Raw genomic sequence first — 24,161 nt, forward strand, 5'->3', positions numbered from 1 at the left:
TATGTCCTAGTGAAGTTTTGCACAACATTCTCTCCCTGAAGGAACATATCTGGCACCGTGAAAAGGCTTCCTGTGGAGATTATTTATTGATATTAACGGAATTCTATCCTAAGTAATTGGGTTCAAGGAAAAGCTTTCAATTCTGTATGTCTGCTGCCTGAGTCCCTTTTATACTGGAGTACATGAAAAGCTGCAAAAGACTAGGATGCAACATATTAATTCTCAGAGAATTTAGTGCTACGTTGAATTAAAATGTGCTAGAATATAGTATATTTTAGTTTACCTAATACTGTTTTAATTCAGTATTCTAGTACATGTTAATTCTGTATAATGGTAAAGAACTTATTTATTTTTGGTAATAGAAAATAAAATAGATGTTCTTTGGTTACTTGAAAATGCATTGTGGCAGTCTTGCCACAAAACACCAAAATGGCTGATATGTTACGATATGGACCTGTTTTGACAAATAAAAAAAATATTACTTTAATAATTTTGAGGATATAGATTATACTGAAGTGAGGCAAAAGCATGTTGAATTATGGAAATTAGATTTCTGGCAGGTTACTGTGTTATACATAACGACTGAAATTCAGAAATATTCCCTGAAGGATCACCAGCCTACTGTAAGGAATCCTGGTACTTGCACCACCTCCGGAATTCATCCTCTCCCTCAGTTCCAACCTTTTCCTATATCCCCATCTCTTCTTCTTCACACGGGCCAAAATCAGTTGGAACTACCTAAATTGAATAGGCGAGAGCACAGCTTGTAGCTGAAATATTAGAATATGTATCTACATGTTTTTTCTCACTATCCAAGGCACATTCTGCAATCCTTCTTGAGCTTGAGATTTCATTCCAGTCTGATAAGACACAAGGTCTCTTAGCCTTCTTGGGAAACACTGCATTTGCACCATCCTGCAAGATGACATTTTTAGACATTGCTTGAGCCGCAGTCCTAAAACAGTGCCCTGCTGCCAATATGTATACCTCACTAGGCTATGGGGGAAAGCATGTGGCTGTCACCTCTCTAAAAATGCTGTGGCAGAACCAGGCCACCCTTCTGTTCTCATTTTCAGGGCATGCCATGCTGTCACATCATTACTGGAGACCTTCCAGGAGGAAGGACGTGTTACACAAGAACTCCACAAGAAATTCTAGTGTTAGAAGAACAATTAGCATGTCCGCAAACAAACCGAAGCCCAACTCACCTACTGCAGTAAATTACATTTGTTCAACTTAGGGAAGGCCAAAGGTCAAACTCCATTGTAGTGCACAGCTTTCTCACAAGGGGAACAGAGGGACTGAGCTGATCTCTGCTCTCTGATGGCAGCAGCAGTACTTGAGGAAATGGCATGGAGCTGTGTAAGGGGAGGTTCAGGTGAATGTTAGGGAAAGGTTCTTCACCAGAGGGTGGTTGGGCACTGGAACAGGCTGCCCAGGGCAGAGGTCATGGCACCAAACCTGTCAGAGTTCAAGGAGCATTTGGGCAACGCTCTCAGACATAGGGTTTGAATTTTGAGTTGTCGAGAATTTGGACTCAGTGATCCTTGTGGGTCTTTCCCAACTTGGGATATTCTATGATTCTGTGAAGTGCTATTCAAGCAGAGCAGCTTCCACCTTCACATACATATATCACACATAATCACAGTCCTTGGGTTTTCAGAAGCTATTTCCCTAAGCTTCTGTCTAACTCTCACTTCAGCAGTGCCATTCAACTTGACTCACAGCTGTATGACCCAAAAGCTGCCTAATAACTAACACTGAGCAGCAAAAGTCTGTCAGTTTTAAGAAGGCAGTAGCAGAACCTGCAAATTACCGTGGGAAAACAGACGGATTCTTCTACAAAGAAAGCTTATCTTTACTTGGTTAGAAAAAACTTACTGGATCTGCTTTCCAGACCAGTTCTCAGGTATTCAGAAATATCATAGGAATATATCTACTGGTTGCTTGAACTAGAAACTGAAAAGCATAACTCCATGTTTATTTGCTAAGTAGATAAGCCCTAACTTCTTCTCAGCCTCAAATCCTATTCTTTTAGGGAACAAGCAGCTGAGCCACCTTGTTGGATCAAGAATTAAGGACTCCCAAACTCCATTGGCCCTGTCTCCTTTAGACTTGTGCTGTAGAGTGCACTTATGCAGAAGAAAAAGGAGGATTCTGTTGTCCATGTCTCTATTGTTAGATAATGCTTTTAACAATGGAGGCTTGCTAAATCCTGACAGGCATTCTTAGTCCTCAGAAAAGAATGGAAACTGTTCTTTCTGCTTGGAGTCAATGGTTCAGACAGGTGCATAATCTGATTGTACTGAATACAATGAACAGATTTTAAAAAAGGAGTCCTTGGCCAGTCTCCAAAGCTAACATCAGAACAGAGCCAAGAATTTAAGTAACAGAAAGATATGCCTGGCAGGACTGGAGGCAAGAGATGTATCTCTGATAGCCATATGTGATGTGTTGAAGGTTTGGGGGCGGGAGGATGGTTGCTTTGTTAAACTGAAGCAATTCTTCAGTGTCTGATCAGACTCTCTCAGGCTTAACTTTGATACAGAGGCTACAGCCTCATTTAGTTGAGCTCAGTGTTTTTAACATCAAATATTGCCATATACCCAGTAAAAATATATCACTTTTAGCCTGTTTGTTTTTTGGTTTTCCTTCTGCATGGAGACATGGACAGCCAGTACCTGGTTCCCTACTTGTTTCAGAAATTCCAGTATAGTCTGGAGGTCACAGGAGGAAAATGTCCAACTTTGGAAGGTTTTTATAGATCATAGGAAACAATGGAGAAGGCTGACATTTGTGTGACTCAGGTGTGTTTCTTATCAAAATACCTTCAGTCCAAGCACTGTGATATATTGACAGATATCACATCTTTACATATGTTGGGTACTGGAGAGCTGTCGCAGGATGTGAATTTTCTGGGTAGGTCAGAAACAGAGATGCAGCAGTGTGCTACAGGGGGTACAGGCAAGATCAGTTCGGGTGCTGCTTGAGTAACACTATAATGCTGAAACAAAAGTGTTCTAGATTGGGATGCTCTCACCCAGCCAGAGGGAGGAATGTAACATGAACATAGGTGTAGATGTCTGTAATAAATAGTTATTAAAAATTAACAGTTCCTTGGCATGGGCTTAAATGTTAGGCAGAGCTTTTCTAAGTACCCTTTCTTCTTTATACCTCTAGTTTTATCTCCTGCAAAAGAGAAGAAAACTGAAGTTTGTGTATGTTAAAAACCTCAGCATTATCTTATACATCTCTGCAAAGATGGAAAATTTGTGAATTGCAACTGTAACTGACTTATTATAATATAACTTACATAATATATATAATAATATAACTTATTATAATATAACTTAATATAACTTATTAATATGGTGACTTTTATGTTCTTCTGCCTTTCTCTTTTATCAGAAGGCTACAGAATGCAGGCTTACCAAAGAGTCCCCTCAAACATCGTTTGAGAACAAGTCCTGACTTGTCTCTTTCCACAACTCCCTATTTTCACCCCGGTTTTCAAAGATACTGAAATCCCTGTGATTCTCCTGCTCAAAAGCAACTCCTTGCCAAGTAATTCTCATTCTCAGCAGCGCTTGCTTACTTACCAGATGATTCATAACTTCCGAAAACTTCATGCTACTCTTTGTTCCTTCCTCTCATCTCAGCTCTATGTAGTGATGCCTGTATTCTGGCATCTGTAAAAACACTGTATCTGCCGAGCACAGCTAGAGTCTCCTAGAAATTCAAAGGAAGAAAATGTGTGCAGACATTCTTCTCTGGACACAGAATTTCTTTGACATGAAAAACAAACAAGCCTTACTTACAGAAGATAAAGAAATCAGAGAAAAGTAGACATACTAGCAAAGATAGAAGCAGAAAAATAGTTGCACTGTGTTTTGCAGAAGCCATCCTGAAGATACAGAAAGGTTGTTGTAGTTCTTTCTGAATAGAGGTCCCCAGCATCTGACTTCAGTCAGGATTTGATCCTGGAATCTGGTGTGGGGCCTCTGGGAAGCAATTTAGAAATTGAAGCCTGTTGCCCACTATACAGACAGATTTACAACAATTTTATTTCAATTGAATCAGACAGACCTGAGCAAAGCATCTCAGCCTGCTTGTCTTTATGTGAACAACAGCATAAAAATGCACCTTGATCACTGAGTCTAGTGATAAATGTGCTCATGGGTATTTTGGTAGGATTTGGGAGGGGAATATCCTTTCATACCAGCTGTTCTATAAGTGTTTCCCTACTGAATGTGAGAGAATTTGTCTTCCTAGCTTCTAAGCAGAGCTGTATTACCCTCTAGAGGTGTTAACTTGGGTTTTCATATTTTAAGTGATTTGTTCAAGAAGATAAAGCCAGCTTGTGTGAGTTTAAGGGACATACATAAGTGTATAAGACAAGCTGACATGCACACAAATGGAAAAATAATTCAAGCCCTATTTCCTGTGGGTTGTAAGGGTAGAAGACAGATTTAATGCTTAATGTTGGATACTTCCATGTCAGAGAAATGCTATCATTGTAAGGGTGTAAGTTAAATAGATGAAGGTAATTAAGGAAAGCATAGTTCTCAGGAAAAAATAAATAAATAAATAAAAGAAAAAATAAAAGAAAAGAAAAGGAAAAGAAAGAGAGAAAGAGGTGTAAGGTAAATCAGTCTTTTGTCCCTTGGACTTCATGAGGATTATTTTTATCCTATGGCCATTTGCAAACCTGAAGATGTAAGATCTTTGAACTGAATCAGTAAAGATTTCCAACAATTATCAGAAGTACAGTAGCTTCAGCTAGTGAGTCAGTTAGGGTAAATCACTACAGAAGTCAGTGAATTTTTGGATAACACTCCCTTAGCCCCAGTAATTTAGCAAGGCCATCCAGTCTGACATCCCAGTGCAATACTTTTACTGTGAAGTCTTATTTTTGTTTTAACTGTAATATTTTTCTTACACTACTTTCCAGGCCCTGATTATATCAAGCAAAAATTTCAAGAAGGAATGGAAGTAAAAGAAAAATCTGAAGACAAAGTTCAGGAAAAACCTCCTAGCCCAAAAGAGTCACCTCACTTTTATCGAAAAGGTACTACACCACCTCGAACCCCAGAAGCAAGTCCGAGGCAGAGCCCTCCACTTCCTTCTGAGCCTTCTCCTTCAAAACATCTGAAAAAGCAAAACTCCGCTTCTGGGGCAAAACTCAATCAAGAAAAAAGGCTTTTAGCCACGGAGAACATAACACCTATGATTAACAAGCCTTTATATTCAAAACCACCAATAAAGGAAGAAATAGCTGAGAAACACCAGTCAAAGCTTTCAGCCCGTCACAATCCCGTCAGCACAGAGAATGGGGAGCTGCATGGTCACTACCATGGTTATTATGTAAAAATGAATCCACCAATGCTTCCACGGGAGCTTGGAGAAGAAGATGATGAATATATCAACCCATCACCATCAACAGTTGCACGGTTACCACAGTCACAGAAGCCAAGCCCTGCTAGATCTGGGGGTAAGCCAGATGCCAAAGAAAACAAACCTGACACAAAAATTAAGAAACCAGAATTTGCTGCACCAAAGAATCCAGCTAATAAGGAGTCACATTCAGCCATGGAAAAAGAAGTAGTAAACAGCTCGGTGAGTACAAGAGAGCTTTTCACCTTTACCACTCTTCTACCTCTTAATGCTGAGCTTTGCAGCCTAAGGACAGGAAAAGCTCAGTCTTTGGTCAAATATTTGTGCGGATACAGTCTGCTAGCTAGAATTGTCTGTAGAAAAGTGAAATGAGGTGCACACATTCCAGTCCTTAAAATTGGGAAGGGACAGTTGATATAGCCAGATATAGACAAGTTTTGAAATATAAATCTCGAATGCATCCATAAATACAAGGGTACTGTTTATGCCTAAAATTATATTAGTGTGCAATTACTTGAGATACATATTTGCAAATATAAATATCTTTCCTTGTTTTTTCTTCAAAACAATATTTGATGTATCTTAGTGGATAATTGGCAGTACTAGAAGTTGCACAGCTAGGCTCTTGTCACAATGCAAAAGTTACTGTATATCCTGTAGCTTCTTCCAAAAATCTTGTAAAAAAAATGAAGTTTAAGAATTTTTTTCCGTCACTTCTTCACGTGCCAGAGAAATGAAATGATGACAGTCATCAGGAGTTGTATAACTTGCATTTAATCTCATAGGACATTTTAATGTAAATTGTATCAACACAGGAGCTGTGTTCTTAAATAAAGGTAATTTTGCAAGCCAGTTGTAATGACAAATTGTTTGGCGTTCTATGAACATGATACAGTATTTTCTGGTTCAGCCAGCATATGTTGCATTTTTAGAGCTTCAGGCCAAAGAACATCATCAGCAAAATGCTGCCAGAAGCCTTTGTGAGCTCCAGAGATGACAGAAAAGTCCATTGAGAGTAGTTAGTACAAAGCTACTACCTCTAGAGCTTGGAAAGTTTATGAGCAACAAGTCATTGGAGACTGGAGGGTACTTGGGAAGTATCCCTGTACATACTTGCTCTGATCTCATTCTCTAAAGGTGCTTTGAATTACTCTTGGAGGTGGGATGCTGCCCTGCTGGCTGGCTGACCCAGTCCAGACATTCTTCAATTTTGATTTTCCTCTCTGTGTTGAACGTAGCTCTGAAAACAGGCAGTTTTGTGCCAAAATATGAACTGCTTCCAGCCGGACTTGGATTTTAATGTGATATGAAAAACTGAAAATGGAGAAATGTCAGAAAACGAAGAAAAAAAATTAATACTATAATTCAGATTACTTTGGATCTGAATGTCATTGTTGTTTAGAAATAATGGAATTATCAGCTGAGATGGAGAAAAGACTAATAAGAATTTCTATACCCTGTTAAGGAAAAAAAGTTGTCAAATTCAGAACTTGCAATGATTATGAAACTGTTTTTGGCCAAGAGAAACTCAAGAATGTGTTAGTTGTAGATGCCAAAGTTAACCTGCAGCAAATTAGGAGATCTAGATAATTGTGATATTGTTATTTATTAATAAGCATTGCTTCTCTGAATCATTTTTGGTACTCCTGAAAAAAACAACAACAAAAAAAGCCAGCGTCTCATTATTAAGATAGGATAAACAGAGTGACTCAATTAAGGGATCCTGTTAGTCAAGCCCTGAGCTGAAGCAAAACAGTTGAGTTGCACCAGATTTCATTAATAAATAATTTCAAAATGAAAGGTAAAAGAATTTCCAACCAACATGCATTGTAAGAGATCTTGTGAGACAAGCCTGACATCTTCAAAAGCAGAGGAATGATGCCTTCAATCAGGAAGATCATTTGATTTGCTTTTCAGTTACTTATTCTGACAAGAAAGCCAGTGTAATGCAAAGGCTAAATGTTACATTAAAATCATTTTAAAAGACTGACCGGTGTTTATCAAATAGTAATTGGAAAACATCAGTAGTTTGGTATTCTGATGAGATTGTTCTTGGGTTAATTCTGCTGCACTGCTTTATTAACATGCTTACCAGTGACATGGAAGGGAACATAAATGTGTTGCCCATAAAGTTTGCAAAAGACAGAGAAGCTAGGAACCTGATAAAGAATGAAGCCAGCAGATAACCAGTACAAACTGATCCAAATCACCAGATAGCAAAGATGAAATTTAATTATCATATGCAGTACAGCAAAACATAAGCTCAAAAACTGAAAGGCAGTTGCTAGAGCCTGACCATACAGGATGGGAACTGGAAAAGGCTGGTAGATCAGGATCAGGAGAGGTAACTGAGCATGAGCTCTCAATCTGCTGTTGATCAGAAGCGTTAATATAATCCTTAGATTTAACAACAGGAGAGATTAAGCAAGAGTACATGAGAGTCTGTTTTATCTGGTTTTGGCACTAACGCAACAACTTCTGGAACAAAATACAATATTCATAAATCAGAGATTTAAAATGAAAAAAAAAAGAAAAAAAGAAAAGGAAGGTCCCACGAAGTGCAGCAAGAGTGATTAAAACACTTTCATTACAATGAATGATTTGAGACAGAAAATCTGTTTGGCATGTTAAATCACATTCCATAAGTACACATCCTAAAATAGTTTACAGTACAATTTTAAGGAATGAGCAGCTGAAAGTTGATGCTAGACAGATTTAGATTAAAAGTCTTATTTTAAATTGCTATTAATGAGATTAATTAAGTGCACCATCAGTTTTCATCAGTCCTCACTGAGTAGTTCAACAAAGAACATTTTGCCAAAATTACGTCCTTTAGTTTAGCAAGAAGCTTATATTCTGTTTTGTGCAGATCAAACTAGATGTTCACAGTGGTTTTGTAATCTGCAAATCTGTATTACAGCTCATATCAGCCCTTTAACCTTTCAAATCTCACAGATATGACTCCTATCTAGGGTAATACAAAGCTGTCAGGCTCATAAATGTTTAGTGAGCACACAGAATTTCAGCCTGAATTGGAACATTTTCTTCAGCTCTGGCGAAAATAAGGGGTTAGAAGTAGTCCTTATTTTTCTTATGTTGCATCCTGACCAAATCATGGTTTGGAGCTGATGGAGTTTTCACATTAAGAAACGAAGCAGCACACCTGAACAGCTGTTTATTGACCTTCTAGAATAATCAGGATGAGGACTGTGAACTTAGAGCTTGTTAGCAGGAAAGACAGAGGAGCAATCAGGTGTAGCACGTTAACTACTGTTTACTGCTACTACAGCCCTCTGCTTCATTTGGAGCACACTAATTGCATTACTCTTATTATCAGCATGTCAGTAAGAAGGGAATGTCAAGTTTAGGAGATAGTTTTTAATATGACATTTTAAAATATGTTTTTCAGTGATATTTTCCATCTGTGTCTATACATTTGACTCTGTAGAATACATTTCCTAAAAGTGAAAAGTTGCTGGAAAAAATAACTGATTAGAATACTTCTCTTTATCCCAGACAGTTCTGAAAATTAAGATAATTTAGAATTCTAGTGCTGCATTAGAGAATTATTTTGTTTTATTCAGTAATTGCATTGCTTTATATTCATTCTGACAAATTGTTATGATTTGAAAGCACGCACCTGCATTAGATCTTCAATTAAAGTTTAAAAATACATTTGTTAGACAATAGAAAACAGAAACAAACTCTGATTCTTATGAAAAGAGTGAGAAAGCATGACTTGGGTACACAAAATTTAATATATAACATTTAAACGAGCATTTCTATTAGACTGTCTGAAAGTGCTGTATGAAGTTGTGCTGTTCTTTTTCCAGGTTTCCCGTGAGAGTGCATTAAGAACATGGATATAGGACTTACAATTTTTAGTTCTTCTATCCACGTATTTAAATCAAAGTTTTTTCTCGCATCTGAATGAAACACAGACCTTTAAGACATCCATTTGCATTGATTTGGATTAAGAATGTTATTTACAGCAAAGTCTGTGGCAGTCGTTAATAAAATTTGTAATTACATTTTCTGTGAATGTTACATCTTTAAGAATGTTATTGAAAATCATTTGTGCAGTCAGTTATAGTACTGATTCTGTAGGTATCCCTATTTCTGACATTATACTTGAAAAATACTTATACCTGCAAAACACTTGAAATACATCAAATGTATATCTCTATATTCTTATTTTCTACTATTCAAATATCAAAGTTTAGAATCATTCCAGAGCTTCTGTGAAAGGGCAATAGGACTCTGTCATAATTTTATCAAGGTAAAAAACAAGGATAAAAACATGAGCCAACGTCACCGTTCATCAGCTGTTCCAAAGTAATTGATCGATTTTAAGAAACTGACTCTAGTGAATGGGAGGTAAATCATCCATTTTTTACCAAGTCTTAGAAGCCCTCTAGCTATACTATGTAAAGAATATGCTATAGAGACTTCATCAGGACTTAATGGCAAACCAATACTGTTATTTCTAATTGTTTGTTAGCAGCCTCTAGCCCCAGTACCAACTTGCATGCTCCTGTCTCATCTTGAATGTGAGGTAGTTTGAGATAGTCTTGGATTCGGATAACAAATAGGACTGAGTTGTATAAAATGTCATTGTAATGTCTGCTTATGCACACACATCTGATTTGTCTGACATGTCCCATGTTGCCTTAGGTCAGGTACAAGCACAGGTACCAGTGTTCTGTGTATGATATTCCCAGTTTTTTGTATCGTAGATCAAGATTTTTAAGCTGCACAGACCATTTAGCCTGGTTTTTACCTTTATCATTACGTTTGCCTGAACATTACCCAGTGTGTTTCTACTTCCATCTCTTTGTTCACTTAACATGCAGTTATTAAGGAATATAACTACCGTGATGTTAGGAAAATAGACCTCTATTTGCCTGATGCTAAAAAAACTCTGAGCAAGAACTTTATGCTAAATATAATAGACATTCATAATGCAATGGGATTACAGGAGCAGTCTTAACACTTCCTGGCTCTCTGTTTTAGGAAAATAGCTTTCTTCCCTACGCATAATGAAACCTAATCGTATGGCTGTATTTTTAACTGCATAAGTGGCTGACGTATTAGAACATGGAGGGGCAGTTTTTAAGCAGGACTGAAGGTTTTCTGCTATAGCTTCTTTATTGCACCTGTTCTAGTCGCTCTTGGACTCCTCAGACTAATTTTGGCTTTTGCTATTTTAAGCCTTTGCAGGACACTGAAGTCTTATTTATGGGATTTGCTGTGAAGCATTAAATGTTTATTTTGTAGGTGTCTAAAGAACAGGTAGTAGCTAATTGCATGATAATCCTGGGTTGTACAAATATTGTTTGATCATTTTTTAGTTTAACAGGAAACTGCTTTTGACTCACAGTCTTAGTTATTAGACAAGGAAATACACAGAGCAGGCTAAAGGAGATGAGATTTACTTCTGTAAAGCATAGGCTCAATAGATTATTATCATAAATATATTACACTTTTTTTATTTTTCATCTTCATATAAAATTAACAACTAAGTTCTTAAAGTAATGCTTTATTCTGTCTTTGTATATGAGATTTCTTGATTCAGACCATAGTCTCCAGGGGTTTTTTTTGGCCAAATTTATCCAGTATTACTGTGGTGAGATAATTAAACCCATGTAACTTGAGAGATGCATTCATAAAGAAATCCCTTCTTCCTCCACCAACCTTTCTTGAGATTAATGATGCTGCGTTGCTCTTTGAGCTGCAGTCCCAACTTATCCTTCCATCGAAAACTGTCTTGTTGCTATGCTGTAGAATGCTGTCTCAGGACATATTTTAGGTAATGAGTAAGTTCCTGGCTCCTTGAACTCCTGGTAGGTCTTCAGTAGGAATAAAGCAACTTGATTTTGATGGATTTTATTTTAAAACATGCAAAGTATCAGACACCCAAATCCCAGTGAATTTTAATGGCATAAGGCATTGATCTACTTCACTGTTCCTCACAATTTCTGTGCAGTTTTAGGTTGGAGGTTGAACTATAAAGAATCTATTATCCTGACTTTGATCAAACTGAGTCCCTGCAGATGCTGAATTCAAATCTGAGCACAAATGAGTAGTGTAATCACACTCCTTGTGGACAGAGATGTAACATTAACATGTATGTATTATTCTTGTTTGTCATATGAGATTCTGGGATTTTTTTTGAAAGAAAAAGTCAATCACACTGAGGGTATTGACATTAATACTCAGGACTGCCAAACTGAGAGATTTTAAAATGGGCTATTATTTCAAGTAAAGCAAGTTTAGTTGTTTAAATTCTCCCGATGCGACTTTCTTCCAAATGTAGTTGGTGAAAGTCATCAGTACTGAAAGAATTGGTGGGAACTTGAATTTCCTTTGCAGCAGGAAAGCACAGAAGATCCACTGTTAGCACAGCTGTGACAGTGCTAGAAAGAGAAAGAAGAAATGAAGCTCAAGTTGCACATGAACACAGTTAGGCGGCTTACAGTCCTCTTATTAGAAATGTGGCCATACCTGGAGTTGCACTCTCATTTTTTATGCTTGTTCTCCACCACCAAGCTTCTCATATTCTTTGGTGCATGGTGGCTCACTTCCAGTAGGAAGTTGGGAACGCGGTTCCACTTTGGTTCTGTGACCCAATGGTTAAAACATACCGCTGGTAAGTGGGCTCTTGGTATTCAAAATCCCTTTGGCTAAGGTAACCCTAAACCCTAGTCTTTAGTTTCCTAGTGAATGTTTTTGACATTCTGCCACTAGGCAAAAGGCTAATGTTGTTACTAATACCATTACCCCACAGCAAAATTTAAGGAGCATCCTATTCTGATGGTCACAGGCACTGGTCGAACTTCAGTGCCTGTTTCCTTGGCATGTCTCTGAAGAGGTGCAAGGGGAACCTCATGACCTGTAGGGATAGAACTGCTAATTAGAGTGAGTCTTCCCCAAGATTTAAGCAGTGCTTAAAACATATTTTGTGACTTATTCAAGAACTTAGCAGTCCACATCCTGCCTGTTATCATACCTACTGTATAAATGTGTGTTCTGGTGGATGTTTAAGTGAGTGTTTCAGGATAGAGTATGCAATATAATAGTAGCACTAATGATGTTCAGCAGCTTCCTAGTTTGCCAGTTTTCCTAGCAAAATTTTAATAGTAATTTATTTTAACTTCTTATTCCAGAAACTGCATAGGTAATGTTGCCATTGCCATAAAGCATAATGAACTTCTACAAGGCATGCCTCATGTGAAAAGTAAAAAAAAAAAATCTAATTTCTAATGAAATTAATTCACTCTACAAGAAGCCAGTAATCCTTAAGTAGTTCAACTTTCTGCAGAGAATTTTTGATGGGCTTTTTGTGATCTAGGAAATTGTTGTTTGAGTAAAGGGTTTTTCTGTTTCTACTTGCACTAAATTCATACCTTAGCACGTACAAATGTATGTGAAAATATGTTGTAGTAAACCAAATACATTGACAGAAGAATGGAAAAATTTAGGAACTCCATCTGTTGAATACATTATTTCAAGTTGTTTATCGGAAAGCATCCATGTTTGCTAAATACTTCTATAAGATAAGGCTTTTCAACCAAGTTTCAAAGTGGATCAAAACAAGTTTTTAGTATTGTGGATTGAATTTTTTTTTTTGTTCTTGTCTGTAATGGATATATTGCTAGGGATTTTAGTGGAGTGGCAATAGTATTTTTTTTCCTTTTGGTTATCAAAAAAGGTGTTCTTTTCTTATGACACACTGCTATGAAAGACCCTGCTTCTGTCTTGTAATGGGTTGGCATCAGAGAAGGAACCCACTGTATGGACAAGCAACAGTGCTCTGGCTTCAAGTTTGACTTCTTTATTCTCTTTTATTTTAAGCTGGTGCCATTCTTGTTTTTATGGCTTTGTTTACATTTGCACAGTCATATTTGTCAGACAGCTATTCTCAGTATGATTAAGAGCAGTGTAATAATATACTTACCTTTATTTATCTAGTTCATTTTCATACAGATGATATTTAGGTCACTAGAAAAGAAGAGTTTAACCAAGGCTACGTTTCACAAGCAGAGTCTGTGCTTTTGATATTTAGATAGTATTTCAGAGCAAAGTCAGATCCTGTTTGTTGCTGTGCACTATGTGAAAGATTGCATTTTTGGAGATGTGGTTTAGTGGACATGGTGGTGATAGGTTGATAGTTGCACTAGATGATCTTTGTGTTTTTTTTCCAGCCTTAATGATTCTATGGTTCTATGATTAATTTCGTTCTCTTTGTTTATTTTCAGGGCCCTAACTCAGTCATGATTGCCCTGGTAATGCTGTTGAATATTGGTCTAGCCATTCTTTTTGTCCATTTTCTAACTTGATTGGAATTAGGAAAGGTAAGCAAGGTCTTGTTTTCATATACAATCACCACATCCACCCCCCCTCAAATTATAAAGATTGAATTTATTTGCATACTTTTAATGTTTCCTACTTTAATTTTAGCTGTGCCTGAATGTGATTCAACATAGTTATTTAATTATGTAACTGTTTTGACCCTTCAGTGAAGTCATGACAACTAGTGGTGTTAGCCCACAGTTCTCTGCAGTTGTGTCATCAGCCTTTTAAATGGCACCAGACATACTCAGACACAGGGAAGGAGGCTTGGCGTTAGGATGATGGGACGCAAGAGAGATGAAACTTGGAAAATTCAGCCAGGGGCCCAGATCAGTTTGTCTGCTGATGGTTTGTGGCTTTGGGGTCCTGTGAAAGCTGAAGCAAGCAGCCATGTCGGAAAGTAAACAAAATAATCTGCTGAAGCAGCCCCACCAGTGAAGTGCGTTGGCTTCTCCATCTGTTCCAGCAGAGTGTGACTAAACTGGAAATGTACGGAGCTGCACTTTTTGTTGATGGAAGCTAACAGCTGCCTTACTATTTTACCGTCTGATGTTTTTAGTGGGGAGATGGGAAAACGACTGCCAGAGGAATGTGGTCAGTGGATTCTGTTGCTGTGGAAGTGATTCCAGCGTTCACTCCTATCTCATTAGAAGAAATAGTTAGCAGCATCAGTCACCAGTCTTATTCCATTACCTGCTGCTTTTAACATCTCCCACAGTGTTCTGGGAGATTGAATTTCATTTGCCTGTGCATGATTCTGTTCATTTGTTGTTTATGAAATCTGATGTATAGCCATAATGTAGTGTGTAGTCCAACCTGGGGAGCGCTACCGGTTCTGCCTAGTGGCAGAAACAGAAGATAAAACCTTACTCTAATCTGAAGATGTAATTCTTAAATTCATTTTCCTAAATCTGAAGAGTCTATTCACTTTAAGGTTTAGGAAGCTATATACCGTAACTGCAAAAATTGATATCTTCCTAAAAGTGCTCAAATGCTTATGCCAGTAGCAAGCAAAATTCTTTTTAATTAAAAAAAAATAAGAATCTGAAGTCGATATCAGCACATCCTGAGCTGGAGATGAAATACCAGAATAATGCAAGGAAGATAAGATGCGGAGTTTGCATGTTGATTTTTTTTTAATTTTTTTTTTATTTTTTTAATTCTGGTGCTGTGATAATTAGTGATTTGAATTATTATGTTTCAGCACTGAGGTGTTTTGCCAGCATTTAAAATAAAGTCTTGTCTGAGTGCTCATTAATGCCAGTGACAGTTAAGCTAGCTAATGCTCATAATAAACTATTGTGACTTTTGAACACTAGTTTCGTGTTGAATACATTCAGGTAGAGCATTTAGACATGTTAAGTGATCGTTTATCGATTTGATGCCTTCAGTGTCTTTGAAGTCCTTTTATAATTTTACCTCAGCATTAAAAAATCCTCAAAATATTTTGTTTGGAAAGTTTGTCTTAAGTAGCTTCACAGCCCTTTGTTACAATGATGTGATCATGTTTCTTTTATGTGCCATTATACTGTAATTATTGTACCCTATATTAACCAAAAGCATGCTTATTTGCTGAAAATATGTGGTGTGATCATTTGGAAAGAAAGCATTTTAATTTGAAGCTGCAAAAAGCAAAGGGCTTGTATTACAGTTTATTTTATCTCTGTTAGACGATATTTCATACAATATAGTTTTTGAACCTGTTTGTAAACTTTATAAGTGTTTGCATGGTGTAACGGGCGACATTCTTAAAAGTACATTAGCTATCTTTTGATGCAGCATATTAAAGTACCGTAGGTGCGGACTGAGTAGAGTGCAGCGAAGCAGCTCCAAGCAGTGCAGTAACACCGTGGTGTTTTTTACAGAAGTATGTTGAGAATCCTGTGTTTTCACCAGTGTGGATAAAGAAGAAAGCAGAAAGAGAGCAAATGAAAATAAAACTTGTATATTTATTTTTTAAAGAGTCAAAATTGTGTTTTAAATTTAGGAAGGTGATTTTTAAATAAGAACAAAGTTTTAAAAGTTACTGTGTAAGCCTTGACGTAATGGACAAAATGTTCCATCCAACAGTGAAATCACCCCCCCCCGTCTCCTTACGTGGAGAGGTAATTTTGTAACTGACATATTTAATTCCTATTAAATGTTTATTTAAAATACTTTATGCTCTGGAAATAATGGGTAACAAAGCTTATGAAAATGTTTATAAATTTAAGTAAGCATGTTAGTACCATTTATAAATATGTATGATTTATAAGCTTTTTTAAATCAAAGCTCAAACAAATTGTTGGTATTTTTCTAAAATGTGCACAGCTGTATTTTACATGAAAGGCTATTTATAATTGGTTGTTATACTGTACACTACATTTTGGACAGCACAATGAAGCCTGCCAATGTACTTAATAATGTCATTTTGTCTATTTAAAGTTTCTTGCTGTCAAAGAATGAACTCTTTATCTATGAGTTTATTTATAATTCTTGACCCAAAATGTATAATGTACAGTTTTCACAACTGTATTTGCTCTAATAAAAATAAGTTGGTTATTAATAGAGTTTCAGACTGGTTCTTCCTGTTTACAAATTGCTTTTGTCACTCTCCAGAAATGAATTTTCAAGCAAACTAAATAAAAAAGAAATGAGCCAGGAATATAAGTCTCGACCCATTTGAAATTATTGTAAGTTATTTAAAACATACATAAAAAAAAAAAAAAAAAGACTAGTTTCCTTATGTGTCTTTTTTTCATGGTCTGATACACAATTTTGGATCTCTGAAATGTTGTATCTTAAATTATACTGCCTCTGCAGAGATGGTTTAGTTGATCTTGATTTAATCAGTGACTGATCCATTAGAAGCTGTCCTCGTAAGCAAATGCCTTATTTAGATTTCTCTCCTTCTCAAGGTCTTCACTGGTTCACGGTTAAAGTGAAGTGTTACAAACCAATATTTTACACAGAGAAAATTCACCAGTACAGTTGCCTTAAGAGCATCATGTTTGATGAATTAGTTCATGAACGCAGAATTTTATTTTCTGGTTCCTGTTCGGATCACTGGCCAACTCTATTTACATTCTAATTATAAAAGAGAGTAAGTGTTCCTGTTCACTGGAAACATATTTGTAGTAATATTTGAAGTAGGAGGGCTGCTCCAAAAGTAATGCCTCCTGTTCTGTTATGTTGGCGCACGCTGTCAGAGGCAGATACTGATGGTAAGGCAGTAGGGGTTGAACCTTCCCGCCAGCATGCCATTAGAGAGGAGCAGCCTGACAAAATGGTTTCTGACATGGAAGTGCATACGAAGCAAAGGTGTGTCGCTGAATTCCCCTACGCAGGGGATGTGAGTACAGTGAGGCAGTGAGTGGTGCCTTTCAGCAGTGGTGGCGGTGGCAGTGGGTCACCTCCACTGGTGCGGGTTTTTACATGCGTAGCATACAGGCTCTTGTTCATCACTGGTGAAAAATGTGTAGCTAATAGTAGATCCCGAGATATAAAGTAGTGTCTTGTAGCTAAGAATTTCCTCTATCAAGTGGTGTCATTATTTTGGTGTCGTTATCTTTGTATCTGTTGTAGCTTTCATGGAAATAAATAGTAAGTAAATAATAAACTATTTATTGAGATACAGTAACATTCTTAACTAGTTGTTATTAATAAAACACGGTCGTGAATTATATCTGAATGGCTTTACTTACAGCTCATTTGAGCCACTTAGGAAGGGGAGCCCATTGTATGTACTGTTCTCTTATGGAAATGTAATTCAGCAAACAAAGCAAATGAAGAGTGGAAATTAAATAAGCCTTTCAAATGAAGTAGTCTTCTCATTCTCTCATTTAATATTCACAGAAAAAGGAAAAAATAGAAATGGTCTAAGTCTGAGCATGAAGCTGCATATGCCAAGTGCTGTAACTGAGCCATCCACAGAATCCATCTCAGGTTTTTTTCTCCTGAATAAAGAATCTCCTCAGTAAGAGACATTATGCCTCCTGTCTTTGTAGGACGTAATTTAGTTTCCATACACAGCATCTTTAAGGAAAACTGTCTGTAATGTCAAAGGCTTTTTAGGAGGAAAAAGTAAAACCGTGCCATGTTGAAAGGTGATTGCAGCGAGTGCGGGGTTGGTCTCTTCTCACTGGTGACAGGTGATGGGATGAGGGGAAATGGCCTCAAGTTGCAGCAGGAGAGGTTTATGTTGGATATCAGGAAAAACAGGGTTGAAAGCACTGGAATGAGCTCCCCAGGGAGGTGGCTGAGTCACCATCCCTGGATGTGTTTGAAAACTGTTTGGATGTGGTGCTCAGGGACATGATTTAGTGGAGGGTTGTTAGAGTTAGGGTAGTATTGTTAGGTTGTGGTTAGATTCAATGGTCTTCAATGTCTATTCCAACCTGAGCCATACTATGATTCTATGATTCTGTGTCTAAATAGTTTATAATGTGGCCATCACTGGAACAGTTAAGTATACCCCTCAGCCCCATGAAAATGATGGCAAATATGAAGCATGCAAAACAAGTTTTAAAATATCTTATGTTGCTTCATTTTGTTAAATTGATTTGTTTTTTATTTAATCCAATTGTCTAAATTTCATCATGTCAGTATGTGTTTGTTTCAGGCAATGTTTTTCATCATCACTTGGGATGGGTTATTTGGGGGGTGTAGGTGCAACCTGGCTGTATATTCAGTGCCATTTCTCCAAGAGGAAGGTTTTGAAGTGATTTCTCAATGATGGAAAAATAAGTATTTCCTTAATCAACCCTTCAGGCAGCTTTTGTTGTAATTTTTCTGTGCTGCCTCTACTTTTTTAATTGCCTTTTATCGTTCACTGCCCCCGCACCCCTCAATCTGGCAAATTCAGCTCATTCTCCTGTTCCCCACAGAAAGCTATTTGCCACTCACTCCAATAATTTCTGGTTTTCCTGTTGAGAACACTTGTTCCAGTTTAACTCAGTATGGCTATGGAAGGTATTTCTGTTGCAGCTTGTCCTACACTGAACTACATGTCATGACACAAATCCAATTTGGTCCATTTTTCTGCAGAGTACTGGTGCTAGTTTATGTGACTGTATTCTAATTGCAAAGCTACACTCACTGTCTCCAGTATCAGGACAGTGATTGAGCCACAGTACTTAATGAGTTGAAGAGAAAATGACTGAAAATCATGCACAGAGATTTATGAAGGCTCTTCATAATTCATTGAAACAAACGGTGTCATCAGCGAGGGAAAAAATCTGCTGTCACCCGGGTTGTGAACTCCACCACAAATGTCCACAGTAGGATTGTGAAAAGGACTGTACTTACAGCTGGAAAATGAAGTGCAACCAAGAACACTGAGGAGTCCTTTTGAGGGCTGTGGTTTACTGTGACTGTGCGGTATGGTGATTACTGGATTTGGTACACAAACTTGTGGATTTTTAGATGGAATAAAATGCATCTTGTGTTGGAAAATCATTTTTGCTCAATTGCTTCAGCTTTCATATGTTTCCCTCTATGTCCTACTTGCTCATCAGGAAGCTTTATGGAAGCGGAGGCATGCATACCTAGACAAAGGCTAGGTTTTATTTTCTTTTGTGGCTTTGGGATTAATTAAGTAGGGAAGAATAGATGACAGAGAAGAAATTGCAGGCATTAAGCTATAGCTTTTGAACTCTTGCTTTTTTATGCTGATTTACCTGAATTAGAAAAAAACAATGGAGATAAGTCGAAGAGTACAATTCCAGGTATTAACTCTCACAGCAATAATTTGTGTGGTAATCCTGAATTCCTTCGAGGTGAGCCCTTGAATTTGAAAGAAGAGACTTACCTTTCTTGAATTTGTAACTGGCACAGTTCACTAAAAAGCATCTTGGTAAAGGCACGGTGTTAGAGCACAAGTAACAAATCTTGGCCAGGAGTGTTGAGAACGGCTGCCTACATTTGATGCCCTCGCTCTAAGCTTAATGACCTAAGCTGAAACATTTTTCAGCATTCCACTCAAAGATGTGTGTGGGGAAGAGAGGTGGGAAAGTGGGAAGAAATCAGGCATTTCTCCGGGAACTGCAGCCTATGAATCTTGCCTACAACTCTGCTGTAGGTTGAAAGCATTTAGGGCTGGATGTTGGATCAGCCATTAGAGCTACAGGCTCTCTGTGTGGGGTCTCTGTCAGAATCCAACCCCAGGTCTGGTTCCAAAGGCACACAGGTGGAATGCTGGAGCTAGAAGGAAGGGGGGAGGGGAGGAAGTTCATTAGAAATTGGGCTGCATTAACTCTGGGTTAATTAAACCATTATGTTCTGTACTTGCAGAACAGTGTCGTTAGCTGTACTTAACATTGCAATTTTACTGTATTCAGGACATGTCCCACAGAATGTCTCTGAAATGTCATAGTTTAAAATAATGGTGCTTAATTACTTAGCCATTTTTAGCCACAAAGTACTTTATCATATAATTCCACCCAGTCTTCAAAAAGACTGTATACTGCCTTCCATGTTAATTGTGACAGTTCTGGATTTTGTTTAGGCCACTGATGAGAAAGTCACAAAAGTATGGGATCGGCTACCATGGAAACAGGGAAGACATTTGAGCACCAGCAGCATTCCGCAGGGGCTAGGATTAAAAAAGACATTCTGCAAAGAGAAAGTAAAAAGGCATTTACATTTCAGCCGATGGCTTCCATGCATTCCTGCCATACCGAGGCAACACATTCCTGGCATTGATTGCAACAAGCCTCCACATGTGGCCATGATATAGAGCAGAGCATGCATTGTCAGGAGAGCTGGAAGAGAGTGTTTAGGAAAAAGGAAGTGCTGGCATGTTGAAGCTGAAAACAAAAGAGAGTAGAAAGCAAGGGAAAAAGAAGGATGGAATAGAAAAAGCATCATCAGGAGATCTGATGGAAAAGGACTTTACGGAGAGAAAAAAGAATACAAAGAAAAGGGACGATACTGGATACATAATAAACTGAGGCTTATTTTGTAGAAATGTGAAGAAGTTAGAAGGCTGGAAAATAACCATCTTTGGTACATAACAGCTGATCTAGAAAGCTGCTTTCTGTGCCCACAGAGATTGAGACAAAAACAGATGGGTATAAATTGCATGAAAATTGAGATCTGTGTCAGGCAGGAAGAAAAATTGTATAATTGTAAGGATAATGTCTTTCAATTAAATAACTAAGAAGACTGTAGGATTTCAAGGCAATGTATTTTTACTCTGAACAAGGTCACACATTGAAAGGCTGCCAGTTAACCATTACAAATCATTTTCTATGATTCCTGATATTTCTGATGGAATCTGGGCACTAGGCAGAGGTATAATGGAAGGGCAGCTGGAGGACTGGAGAGTGAGCCCTTCTTTACATGAGTGCACATCCATGAGGCTGAGGGAAGCAAAAGGAGGGTATACTGCAAAAAATGAAATAGGAGAATGCAAGGACAGAACAGATGGTAGGGAAGAAAACCTGAACAATAGAAAGTTAAGAAGAATGTGAGGATTTGACACATGAGAGGAGGGGATAGTTGACCAAATTTAAAAAAATAATAAAAATCTGAACTGTGAAGGATAGTGCAGAAAGGAGAGTAAGCAAGAAGTGGGCTGGGAGTCCTACAAGAACACCATGCTGAAACACAGCCAGGGAACCTAAAGAAGACCTGAGCAGAGAACCAACTTCAAGAGTGCACCGGCTCTTCAGCAGCAGCACATCCCCTTTGTTTTCTCAGCCAAATACATCCAATGGAATTTCATACAATTTTTAAACTGTGGGAATAATTGAAGTTTTCAGGAGGTCTCTTCTTTATTAAACGTTCAAAGAAACATCTGTATTCAAAGCCCATAGAAAATAACAGTTTGTTGTTGCAGCAGTCTTGATTTCCACAAAAGAAGTCAATAATGCAGGCAGAGTTGCAGTATTATTTATTGACTTTTTGCTTTAACCACTCTAAGAAAACTATTTTATCCAATGGGACTTTCTCTCTATTAATATAGGATAAAACGCACAAGAAAGAAATAAACAACCATATAATAATCATGCAAGCTGCCTGTCTGAAATTCAGAACATTAGCACGCAGCTACAGCTTTGCTTCTCTGTGAGCATCTCAGACAACAAAAATGCTGTTGGTATTTACACTGATTCGCTGCTGTACCAAATGTTGCATATGCTCTATAGACTCTGTTATTGTGAGTCATGCAAAAAATTATGTAACATTTGGAAATACATTCAGTCATCTGCTTGCTACAGAAATACTGCTAACAGATTCTTCACTCTTTTATCTCTACAGTCTTTGTCATCCTTGTTAAGTGTTATTTGCATGCAACTTCCTTGGAGGGAGATGACTCATAGCCAGAGAGTAAGCTATGATGCTCTGTTGGCACCAATGGCCATATGTGCTGCTAATAAAGTGTTGTGTTCACCTTATCCTTGACAAGACTATGTATTTAATGGGCAGATCATAAATTTCACCCTCTTTCCAAAAAAAAAAAAATGTCAGTTGTCCAAAGAATTAGCATTCTCCTTCTCCCTGACCATGCACCTTCCGGCCTGTCTCCAGCCTGACCAGGCTGGTGGAAGAGTTTTCCCCTGAAGACAAACAAATCTGAGATGGCAGACAACTTCTAAACCAAGGATTCCTTCCAATAACCCACACCTCTTCTATCTCTGACTTACCTAAGTCATCAGCTTATGCCAGACCCCACGAGAATATGTGGGCACCCACACACCTCTGAGCGATTGGTGCATCACCCAAGCCCCACCTCCATTGATGTTGCTTTATTGTGGTCAGATGACTAGTGATATCCAAATGACAGCTGGAAACACTGCTTGCAGCTCCACATTCTGGCTGATTGCACACACACAGCACAAGATGCAGCATTTCTGCTGCCTCCTCAAAACCAGAAGCCCCTAGCCCAGAGAGCTAGCTCAATGATTTCATGCTTTGTGCCCATGCACGTGTCCATGCTTTCTTTGCATGTATGTTTCAGACAGACCAAAGTCGTTCATTACTCTTCATAGAAATGGGAGGGTGTTTTTTTATTTTCTTGGATGTTTTTAATACAAGCACAAACACAAACCCACTGCTGTCTACTGATGTTTCTTCTCAGCTAGACAGAAACAGCAATTTTACTATTTTCTGCCTGTATCAACATTTCACTCAGTTGGGCAGCCTGAAGACAGCAAAGGTGTTCCATGTCAGTGTGGACATGTGATGCTCATCCTTTATTGAATAGACCGAGCACTTGCGTAGCTCAGTAGCTGCCAAAGTGGTAATATACCACATGCATAGAGCATACATCCAGCTGTAAAGTCTGTCATTAGTTCTGCTGGGCACTTGTACAAATATTTGTTTATTCTAGCCATCAGAATGTCTTCAGTGGTTGCTTGAATTGAAATCCTGGAGTGTCTGAAACAAATAATAGAAGGCTGGCCTCAGCTGGCAGGAATCTGAGCATTAAGTGTTTAAACACATGAGATGCTGTGTTATAAAGGAAAAAAAAATAGAAAAAAGAGAAGCACTTTCAGTTCATCTTATGGCTACAATTTAATTGCCTGACATTTCCAAATCCCAGCTTCACCCACCTTGTAGTCTTCACATTAAAATGAAAGAGAGTGAAAACACTTGAAGAAGATGTATTTTCAAGCTTGGGGAGAAACATGACTTGAGTTAATTTTTGGTGGAAATTACCTGAGCTTCCAGATTACAGCTGCATGTCTGAGAACTTCAAGGATGATTTGCATATGGAAATGTTGTGTCTACTGGAGCTGAGTGAGACTGGCTGCACACAGGCCTACTGCAACCAGCTAGCATCCTCTGTATAGCTGACAGGGCTCCTTTCAGCTCAGTGTTCCTGGGAAATCCAGCCACCCGCGCTTGCAGGATTTAGGATGCAGGACCAGCAATGGGATTTACAGTTGCAGGGCAGGAGCTGCAAGCACAGGTGCTGGGAAGCAGCACCCTCAGCTCAGCCCCACAGCACAGAGAACATGGGATGGGGCTATGCCTGCAGAAGAGGCACTGATAGATGTGGAGCACACAGCAAGCACACACACGTGCCAAATTGCAGCTGGGTGGGCTCTCTGCACCTCAGAGCCAGGTGACTGCAGCAAGCCATTCGTATTTGGTGCATTAGATCAGAAGCCAATTGCTGTATCTTGGTACCTATGGAGCATTTTCAATATTCCAGCTACGCATCTACCAAAGCCCTGCTGAAATTCCATGAAATGCTAATGGCAAATTAAAACAAACATCGAGGATAACAGCAAAAGTTTTTGCTTGTGAGATGAAAACAGAAACAAGATGCAATTCCATCCTTACAGTTTGCACACGTGACCAGGAGTGAGGCTGGTGCCAGGTTCTGCCCCGTTGTGCCTATTGAGTATCCCTGTGTTAGGAGGGAATGTTCTGAAGAGCTGGCTGGCCACTGGCATTTGGGAAATGAATGAATTGTGCTTGCCAGGTGC

General features: G+C 38.3%; 1 protein-coding gene across 6 annotated transcripts in view; it reads left to right on the forward strand.

Moving 5' to 3' along the window:
- The window catches only part of JPH1 (junctophilin 1), an 85,672-nt gene extending 69,251 nt beyond the window's left edge, over positions 1-16,421 (forward strand). Inside the window, exons 4-6 of one of the 6 annotated variants that reach the window (XM_042808955.1) lie at positions 4,952-5,616; positions 13,653-13,748; positions 13,855-16,421. In XM_042808955.1, the coding sequence (XP_042664889.1) occupies positions 4,952-5,616; positions 13,653-13,733 (746 nt within the window). In that variant the 3' untranslated portion in view covers positions 13,734-13,748; positions 13,855-16,421. Of the gene's footprint in view, positions 1-4,951; positions 5,617-13,652 lie in introns of all 6 variants that reach the window. The other 5 variants (XM_042808956.1, XM_042808958.1, XM_042808959.1 and 2 more) reach the window with 5 other exon arrangements.
- Positions 16,422-24,161: the final 7,740 nt, after the last annotated feature.

The sequence above is a fragment of the Centrocercus urophasianus genome, unplaced genomic scaffold, assembly GCF_019232065.1.
Source record: "Centrocercus urophasianus isolate 14NV4802_14NV808 unplaced genomic scaffold, USGS_Curo_1.0 seq_11, whole genome shotgun sequence".
Taxonomy (NCBI): domain Eukaryota; kingdom Metazoa; phylum Chordata; class Aves; order Galliformes; family Phasianidae; genus Centrocercus; species Centrocercus urophasianus.